The sequence below is a fragment of the Amborella trichopoda genome, chromosome 3 (genome assembly GCF_054954075.1).
Source record: "Amborella trichopoda isolate Santa Cruz 75 chromosome 3, AtrichopodaSantaCruz75HAP2 v2.0, whole genome shotgun sequence".
Taxonomy (NCBI): Eukaryota; Viridiplantae; Streptophyta; class Magnoliopsida; order Amborellales; family Amborellaceae; genus Amborella; species Amborella trichopoda.
In genome coordinates this window covers 51369065-51379558 of record NC_142338.1, presented here as the reverse complement: position 1 = coordinate 51379558, position 10494 = coordinate 51369065, and the positions used below count along the sequence as shown (strand labels likewise).

The 10494-nt window shown below is 36.1% G+C and overlaps 1 protein-coding gene across 1 annotated transcript; it reads right to left on the bottom strand.

Annotated features, from left to right (window-relative positions):
* Nucleotides 1-1959: 1959 nt before the first annotated feature.
* Nucleotides 1960-8507, bottom strand: G3PP4 (Major facilitator superfamily protein). The gene is made up of 3 exons (XM_020664400.2): nucleotides 7182-8507; nucleotides 3270-3824; nucleotides 1960-2414 (listed from the first exon to the last, which is right to left on the bottom strand). The coding sequence occupies exons 1-3, from the start codon at nucleotides 8272-8274 to the stop codon at nucleotides 2383-2385; spliced, it is 1680 nt and encodes a 559-aa protein (XP_020520059.2). The 5' UTR covers nucleotides 8275-8507; the 3' UTR covers nucleotides 1960-2382.
* Between the last annotated feature and the right edge of the window lie 1987 nt (nucleotides 8508-10494).

Here is a 10494-nt window from a genome sequence, read left to right as displayed (position 1 = left end):
ATTATCATCATCATTGAATCTTTATCTCAACTAATTGGGATCGGCTACACAAATCATGTTATGCTAATCCACTCTATCAAGGGCCATAACTCAGTTATCTAGGTCATTCTTCAACCGACCATATCTCTTCTCTCTACTTCAATCTATGTCCTTTTAGACCTTCCCATTGTCTTTTTAGAGGCTTCCACATGAACCAAATCATCCCTATTAACAAGTGTTGTTCTAGGTCGACGCTGTACTTCAATAAAATATGGATAAGAATGGGATCAAGGTGGTGCATCTGGGGTAGGAAGGATACAAGAGGGATCTCTCTTTTCACCAGTTGGGCAATTGTCATGCTGATCAGCGCTACAAAAGGGCCGGAAAGAGATAGGGAAGGAAGAAGCAAGGTGTTTAGTCAACACAAATAGAAGCAAGCTTTCTCAGACGTGGAATGAATAAAAAGATGTTAACAACATTTTATTCAGAACGTAATGATAGCAGTAGAAAGTGTGGAAATGGAAGGGAACAAGGTTTTGGATAGAGGCATGGCATGGACATGAACAAATCAAGGACAGGTACTGAGCCTATCTGCAGTCGACTCATATTAAACATCAGCGCCACAGAAGCAATAGAAAGAGAGGGGCTCCGAGCCATCCGGGAACCCATCCCAACCACCCCCACCCACCAAAAAACAAAAAACAAAAAACAGGAGAGCATTGGAAGATCATCTTCTAGCAGAAGTAGAGCAGCTGTTTCATAAAGCTAGGAAAGAAGATAAGCTGATACCCCTAACCTGATATGAAAGGTAATTTTTCAGTTCAGCCTGTTCACCAGATTGTGAATCAGTGCCAAACATCAGCTTCAGCTGCTTTTAAGGTTCGGCTCATTGTAGCTCCACCCAAGACTTAAAAGTTTTTGCATGGCTCCCCACTGCAGTTAAGATTCTAATACTTCATCTAGTAAGGTGAGGAATGATCATCCCAAACATTTGGTTGCTGTGCAAACAAGAGTCAGACAGAGGGAACACCTATTCTTGCACTGCCCAACAGCCATCAATAAATAGACCTTTGCATTGAACCCAATTATGTCATCCAGGTCGTACCATGCTCAAATTGAAGCAACCTTTTAGCAGCGATATACCTCCCATTGCCTAAGAGGAGGCGCATAATGTGGAGACTAACCATGCTGGCCATCTTTATGGCTAATGAGGCTTGAGCTAAACGAAAAATGCTTCAATGACCAGAAACAAGGCGAAGCGAGAAGGAGAGAAGAAATGAGCTATTGTGGCCTCATGGCCCAAAGCAAGGATGGGATTCTAGGAATATGCCATGTTTTAAATTAGAGAATATTTACAAAAAGACCATTTATCTTTTGGACATAGAGGTCACAACCATTCCCAATCATTAGATGTTGAATTGAATGGCTCGGGGTGAGTTACGAAGTCAGAGAATTTATTTACTTTTGAACTTTGTGTCTATTCAATGACACTCTTACAACCATCCATTTTGAAATTTAAGAGACAAAAATGATTGTGACCTCCATGTACAAAAGACAAATAGTCTATTTGTGACAATCCCTTAAAATTAATGGGCAAGGAGTGGCAAAAGAAAAACTCCCAAAGGAGGAAAGACCCAATATGTGGAAATTGCCCCATTAGGTGCCATAAAGCTGTGACTTTGATGAAAGTTGAAAGGGTAGCAGGGGAAGAGCTGAAGTTTGTGGGTGGGGAAGGGGTTTGGTGCAAAATGACAATGGAAAGATCTTGCCTTAAACCAAATTTCAGTTAAATCATTTTAGAATCACTTGGGCAGTAGAGCTTTGTCTGGGATCTCCAAAATCAATAGAATTTACAAGAGCTCCAAATTTAATTCACCCCAGTGCTTTGTTTCTGACATTGAAACTTACAAAATAGTCTACTAGTATGGCAAAATTCATAAGGGTCACAGGATCTTTAAAGTAATTTCAACAAGCTCAATCTGAAAGCCAATAAATGAAAACTACAATTGAACATCAAGTACATATGATATGAAGTCCTTGTTGGACAATACACTGATGTTCAAGAACAAATTCAACATGCCATCGGAGAGGTTCTTCTGCAAAATTCCAAAACTCACACGAAGGAAACTGTTATACAACTGTAATTTGAAAAATTGAAGACAATCGGTACTAGATAATTTAAATCGGTACATGTGTACAACATTAGGAATTGATGATCACAACAAAATGGTGAAACAAAAGTGGCAGATAAAAGCCATTCTTTTATAAATTAACAAACCCCAAATCTTTATCTGATATTTACTATTATTTTCAATCCTCTCTCTGGATCTATATGCCCATGTGAGAAGATACAGAAAGTTTACAGAGCCCTGCAGCTCCAATCATGTGGACTATATTTCACTTTTATTCTCCTAGCAATGGCTCAGTAGCAGAACCTGTAACATGGAGAGAGTTGGAGTCACAAATAAAGCAATTGTGTACTTTAACGTTGTCATTATGGAGTAGCAAAGAAAGTAAATTAGTTATACCATTATCAAATTTCAATATCTACAGTAGTAGATAGAACATAAAAGAAAACAAATTAAATTTAGAGAAGTAACAGAAGTCATTTAGTGTTGCCAAAAGCCAGGAAAAAGACACTGCCATCCATGAAGAAGACAGTGGTTTCAAAATTCTAGCCCTGATGGATTCACGAAATGCAGATATCAATGTTAATGGGTTCCTTAGTAGAGAAAGCTGATTAATAAACCAAAAAAAAAAGAAATAAAAAACCACATAAAAAAATACTTTGCTATTCTTCATGATAATATTGCTCATATGTGCTGAATTTACAGATATCAGCTTCTAAATTTTGATTCGTACGCCTTAGCAGCTTGCGTAATTTGTTCTGAATAAATGAAGAGAACATCCAAGAGACCAATTATTCTATTTTTTAAGGGAAAAAAAGTCATGGACTTAGGATCACTTAAATCATGAGCATCATATCTAACAAGCATTTCAGATAATGATAGTCCATAAGCTACACTAACAACTGCAACAAATAGAAAACAATAATATGCAGGAAAAAGTCCGAGATAAAAGCCTAGTATGGTACATGGTGCACAGTTGGGGCCCATTCTCAACAATGGAGAGTGGAGAACAACTGTATAGCCAGTTGAATGTCTGTGATAAGGATCACCTATCAATCTCCACCATCCATTTGTAAATGAGGACAGTTGCATACCATATACATACAAGTATGGTGTATTCCCCCAAATGAGCAATAACCCAATATTAATCCCCCATATTACCTCCACTATGTTGTTGTGCTCGCCTTTCAGGAGATATAGATTTCCCTTCATGTAGTTTTTCACGAATTTCAGAACAAACAAGGCTTGACAAAAGAAGGCCAGCTATTAAGGCTGCAATGACAAGCATATAGAAAACTGCATTCCATCCTTTCCTCGAAATAAACCCCGTAAGAAGAGGGCCCAAAGCAGCCCCAGCTGAACCAGTTCCATCAATAATAGCAGTTACAGTTGCTAATGCTCTTGAATTTCCTTTAAGAGAACTATGGGTCCCAAGATCAGCTGAGACAGCTGTGGTTATGAGGGCATATGGTCCATTAACGAACAATCCACTTATCATCATAAGAATGACATTCAACGAAATTGAAACACTCCCATATGACCGATAGAGGATAAGTGAAGGAATGGCTATGTACATAAAACTGGCTGCTGTGATAGCTCGTGCATTAAGCCTATCAGATATATAGCCTGCAAGAATCCCACCCACTATTCCACCCACATCAAACAGTGTGGAAAGATTCCCGGCTGACTTAACTGACATGTATTCTCCACCAATCTCTGCAAAATAGGATACTCAAGAATTATATAAGGGGGTTTTAAGTGAGATCTTACCAACTTAATATGATAAATAAGAAAAGAGAAAGGGAGGAAACAAATTGGTTTGTGGTTGCAATAAGTTTTAGTGTGCCTAGAAAGGTAACAAGAGAGGTAGTAAGCATCATGGTGGGTGTTTGCAATAATGTACTTAAATCATAAGATGTGTAAAAAGAAAATAAATAAGGTACTCAAGAAACCAAGGAAAAAAAGGAAAGATGGCTGAATATCTGCAATTACTAAAATGGTGTAATATATAGGATCTCTACTAAAACAATTTACATCCTTTGTTTGTTTCATGCCTTCACATATGTGTACAGACACCCATATGCACACACCTGTGCTCAAACACACAAAAAAGTGGTGCCAAAGAACTTCTTGTTCTTTATATGATAAATAAAAAAACATCTAAACAAAACACAGTTCATAATTAAGACACCATAAAGTTAACAAATTAAAAAATAAATAAATAAATAAGACACCATCATGCATACTGGACATGGCAGAGATAAAAGTAGGAAATGGGGAAACGAAAAATTACTTGGTATTAACATTCATATAAAGTACAGATAAGCATATAACAACTATTGAAAAACATCAATAAAACAAAACTAAATAAAGTTATTATTGAGAATATTCAAGTAGGACACGGATCAATGTACAACAATTCATGTCTCTTTTCTTGTTTGTGTAAGGATAAAATGGAAAGAAAGACATTGGAATCATAATGCAATCAGTCACAGCCACAATACAGTTTTACAAACAATCTCCATTGTCTTGCCTTAAAATTCTATTCCACCTCCTCTCCTACCACCTGCCGCCACCCCAACAAGAAAAGGAAAAAAAAAACATAAGCCTTGTTTCAAGTTTTTGTTTTTTCTTTTTGAACTCCAATTTTTTTTTTTGCAATTAAATACGGTAGTGGAGCATCAAATATAGAAATACTGAACTAGCAATGTCCAAATAAAACAGAACATTCTTTGTTTTTCTTATGTCATGTCAAACATGTGTCAACTACTGAAAGCCTATTTTGAAGCGAATGGATAACATAGACAGCAAGCGGAAAGAAGAATCAAAGTGGTTCTCATACATATACCTATACATATACATACATATCATCATCGTCCAAGCCTTATCTCAATTATTTGGGATCAGCTACATTAATCATGTTCCTCGATTCTTCTTTATCAAGGGCCATACCCTCAATAAGACCAAAAGTCACCATATCTTTTCTTACTACTTCTATCCATGTTCTTTTGGGCCTTCCCTTTGCCTTTTTAAAGTCTTCCATTTAAAACAAATCACACCTCCTAACTGGTGTTATATTACGTCTATGTTGCACATGGCCAACGCACCCAAGTCTACTTTCCCTCATTTTATCGTCTATTGAAGCCACACCTAAGTTCCCTCGTATATGTATAGTAAAAAGTTCATATAAGGTGGCAACCTTAAAATGTATACTTAAGTTGCACCAAAAATTCCATCGGAAAAGACTGTTTTAATGTTGGAAAACACCTAGTTGATCATCTCCACATTGAGAGGTATGAATATGAAAAGGAAAAAAAATATTTTGAGTACAAAAAATAGTGCATCTTGCAATACATTACCTGGACCGTCCATTTTCAATACTTTCACGTGTTTATAGATCTACTATTTGAATCATTTTTTGAGTTTAAAATTTTATAATTAGAAATAAACATGGATTCTCAGGCCATCCTAAGAATTTTTAACACCAAAAATTACATCTTATGATAACATTTGCAGGTGTGCCTTACTTTAAGGTTGTGACCTTATGCAAACCACACCTATATATATATATATATATATATATGCAATATTCTTTACCTCTGGCAGCTAGATGCTCTTTATCATCTCTCTGTGACCAAGCTTGCTTCACTCTTGATTCTTCAGCATACAACAAAAGTTAAGGTGAGTTATTTTGATGCATGTAGCCTCCCACAGCCAAGTAACATGATACATGTTATCAAACATGTGCAGGGGATGGCTCGACTACATGCTCAATCTAATGTTGTGGATTGGACCATAAATAATTAATAATTAAGTCACTGAACCATGGTTTAACAAGTTGTGAATCACAATCTAATCCTGTGGTTGGCACCATTCCTATTTAGCTCTTGCTTTATCCTAAAATAGTTATTAAGATATATGACAAACTTTTCACCAAGGAACAATCCTGACGGTCCCACACAAGATTAAAGAATTTTCTATACTAAATTCTGACATTCAATAAGAATTTTCTCATCGAAGCATGATACATCAAGGAATATGTGCCAAAAGGTAAAAGTGCAGTAATTCTAGATATCATTTTTCTAATAAATTATATCCAATTTTTGAGTGCTTATGTTACTCTCAAGTAAACTTATAAAGTTCCCTCGAATCTCAGGATTACTCCTCACAAATGAAAACAAAGAATACTTCATTTGAACATGGAAGGAGAAAACTCTGCAAGAAAGCTTAGAAATAAAGGGGTGTTTCAAGCAATACTGCAGATTACAATGTACTTACCAATAAAAACAAACAAAAAATTAGAGAAATTATATCATTTGAATCCTGCATATAGTCTCAATGCAAGCTAATGATGCTTAGAAAATTCACTCAGAGAGAATGGTCAGGCTTTCTACATGCAAAAGTGAACCTTTTATTTATCTGAGACCATACTGACCCCCCAAAATCAGTAACTCACAAGAGATTGTGCCATGCATAATTGCATTGTAACCGTTCCCAACAACCAAGAACCAGAAACAGAACTTAGGTATCAGTTCATTGTAAAAAAACCATCCTAATGGAATACTAGGAGATGCTCTTTAAACCAAGTTCACCTATACAACTTTCTATTAAAGATTTGGATTTTAAAATGGCAACATACCTTCAAGCCAGATTTGACAACAAATGATCTAATCAACTCTGAAAGATAATAGTCAAGCAAAGTAAGAGGGTGGTTGAGATCCAACAGGAATTTGTCAAGTCTAATACCTCACACAGCATAATGCACATAAACTTTAGATTGTCCAGTTTAAATTCAACTAACAGAAATGTTTTAGGCATAATATAAAAGGATGACTTGCTACATCTGATGGACCATGGAAAACCATAGTAAATTTAATTCAAAGGAATGTTGGGTTGACATGGAAAAGATCAGGACCTATGTTGTCCCACTCTGGAGGGTACCACTCCTCTCCATCATTTCAACATATGGTCATGACCCCAATGGACTATGGTTTTCCATCGTCCCCATAATCCATAGGACTGTGATCCGCTTTCCATAAGAGGTACTTTAATTCAGAGGAAGCAGAAGCATACCTGTCTGACTCAGATAAAATGGCAACCAATATAGGAAGGTATAAGCCACGAGCTTTGAGAAAAACAAACAAAGAGCAAATGGAATCACCCCAGGTATCATACAAGCTTCAATAAGCCCAACCGCACTTGTCTTCCTAATCATTGATTCACTTCTCCTATTATCTCCGACTGCTCCCTTATCATTTCTATCAATAGATCCCCTTTCTATATCAAGTACCCCATCTTTTGTATCAGATCTTCCTTCGTCACCATGAGCTTTGAACCTATATGGAGAGGGAAGGCCCACATCTTCAGGGTAAGCAGGCAAAAAAAGATAAACCATTATCCCTCCACAAAATATCAAAGCACCAGGAAGAATAAAGGACCACCCCCACCCATGTTGCAAAACACTAGCAGCTAGAAGAGACCCACTTATATTTCCCACTGATGTATGAGCATTCCATATACCCATTATGAGCCCTCTCTTCCTCTTTCCAAACCAGTTCCCTATAACTGCAACAACAGAAGGCCAACCAGTAGCCTGAAACAAACCAGCATTAATTTGCATCAATAAATAGAACACGAATGAGTGGATGTTCCAGAAATAGCCCATTCCAAAAAGCCCAACAAAAATCCCACTACCCATCATCCCAATTGTTAAGAAAAGTCTGAGATCGAGCCTGTCACCGAGATGGCCTGCTACATACATTCCCAAAGAATAGAATGATAAAAAGGCCACATCTATCTCGCCCAATTTAGCAGTCCCATCTTCTCCATTAAAGGGAGCCCAGCCTTTGCTACCCAACTTTCCAATGCTCAAGTTTTTCTGAATTTCAGTCCGGTTATCAATGCCCACTAATCCATAGTTTCTAATAAAAACTTGGCCAATTGGCCATGGTTTAAAGTTGGGAGATGGGCTGTAAAGGTTAAGGAAGCTTTTGTTCTTGGTGGCTTCAGGATCCAACACACTCTTTACAATGCTTGTGGGCTTACGAGAAGCATGATAGCATGCATACGCGATGAAAGTGAGGATCAAAACAAGGGTTCGACATGTGCCAAAGCTCCTAATCCCTACCCTGGTTAGAAGATGGAAACCAGGTGGAGGCCCCCCCATTTTGAATTTCTTGATCTTAATGAACCCAAATTAGTAATTTCTTCTCCAAAGAAAGCAATTTCTGCTCTTTGATGGTAATTGAGGAACTCTGACAACAAGACAAAGCAACCCAAACAGTATTTCCTTCTTCAATGAAATAATCAATATCTCCAATTCCAACCATAAAAAAATGCCCCCTCAATACATTTGATATACAGGGAAAGAAATATAACACCCCAAAAAGAGAACCTCCAAACATTAAAGGAAATTACGGAAATACCTCTGTTCTTCTATTTCTTCAGCTCTCATGATAAACTTTATGAAACCCCAGAAAAAAAGAGCTCTAGTTATTCAAAGAGATACGAACATGGTTGGCTTTTCAAGATCATGGGTTTCTTTAAGAATCAGTATGCATATGAAATTATGAAGAATTTCTTTCCACATGCAATCAAACTAACACAGTACTTTCTTTCAGTTCCTCTGCAGTATAAGAGAAAGAAATGTTCCCCACTTCTTTTTGCTTTCCGATAAAGAAAATCTAAACCTGAAACCACAGATTCTACTTGCATCAGGATAATATTGAAGATAACTTGAACCAAACGAAAGCCATTAAACATAAAGCTACCAGAAACGGTTATTTCATTTATTATCAAGCTAGATAATTCCAAAGAGAAAAAACCCAAGAAGTTAATATTCAAATAAAAAAAACCCAAGAAGTTGAGAGACTCTTTCTCTCAAGCAGAGATTAGTTGGTTATTTAATGTGACTGCAGACAAATTAGCAGAACCAAAAATGGAAAACAACGAAAACAAATTCAGATATGAGATTGGTACCATGATCAGAGAGGGCGAGAAAAAGAGGAAAGCGAATTAATGAGAACCACGTCATATAACACAGAGGACAAATGGGTACCAACTGATCGTATTCATGGCATCGGAAAAGGGACATTCCCGCCAACAGTGGCCTTTAGAATGGAGTTTTTATTGTTAGTGCGAGAGAGAATGGAGAGAGAGAGAATTTCCTTAGGAGATGAAGAGGATGAGCGCCATTGCCGGAGTTAGACTAGCATCTTTGGTTTGTGATTATTACTGTTCCCGGCCATAACACATGGAAGAGAAAATAATCAAATTCCTATGTACTCTGTCTCTTTCATATAAGATGCAGCATACGGATGTATAAATAGGTGTAAAGGTGAGGTGCGCCTTCAAATTTTATCGTGGTATGTAATTTTAATGTAAAATATTTTTAAGATTATGTCAAAATATATTTTTATATCTAATTATAAAATTTTAGATTTCAAAGATGGTTAAAATCTAGGTAGATCTATAAACCTATAAAATTATTAAAAATAGATGTAATATATTGTAAAATGTACTATTTTTGAGATTTAAAATCTATTTATTTTTCATATTCATACATCTTAATATCGAGATGATTAATCAAAAGGTTTTTCAACATTACAATTACCTTTTTTGTTGGATTTTTTAGGTGTATCATAGTTCTACATTATAAGGTTTCATCCTCATATAAACTTTTTCCCTCTTTTATACGACCATTTTATACTTCGGTTTCACCGAATATTCGATGGTATCTGAATTCTGAAGTAATAATTATTTATGGGTAAAGATTTGGTGGTCTGGCTAGACCACTGTCACTCCCTACCAAAGACATGTTTATCTCAAAGCTTTGCAAATATCTCATGCAAAAGTAGAGAAATAGACCATTCATGTTTAATACAAAGAGGTTACGATTACTTTCGTTTGTTATATTTCAAATTGCATAATTGGGAGTGTATCATTAACTAGTTTCAAACTTAAGAAGAACATTCTTTAAAACTTAACTTTGTTACATACCTTTGGTCATTCACGTTGGCATCTAATGAATAAGAATAATTATGACCTCTTTGTAACAAAGACAAATAGTCTCATATAAAAAAATAAAAATAGTAGAAGAAGCTCAAATATGCTCCAACTCATTTTCTCATAAAAAATTTAACTCTAATAACGTCCATTCGGATCTAGGGTTTATCTATTTCAAGAGCACAATATCTAGGGTTTATTTGTTTAAAGAGCACAATATCTAGGGTTTATTTGTCTAGAATATGTAAATGGCGAACCAATGTAGGAAAAATTGGGCAGTTCGAATTAGAACTGCTCGGTTAGATTTTCGGCTGGTTTTGGTAAACCGACTGGGTATTTTAAAAAATTCAAAAATATTATATAAAAATCTCAAAAAATAAGG

What these genes read in the sequence shown, in the direction of transcription:
- G3PP4 (XM_020664400.2), bottom strand. Translation starts at nt 8,274, where the DNA reads ATGGGGGGGCCTCCACCTGGTTTCCATCTTCTAACCAGGGTAGGGATT. An exon ending in ATTTTATCTGAGTCAGACAG is followed by an intron (nt 3,825 to 7,181) that starts GTATGCTTCTGC and finishes CCTATTTTGCAG; the next exon opens with AGATTGGTGGAGAATACATG. An exon ending in AGCACAACAACATAGTGGAG is followed by an intron (nt 2,415 to 3,269) that starts GTAATATGGGGG and finishes TCCATGTTACAG; the next exon opens with GTTCTGCTACTGAGCCATTG.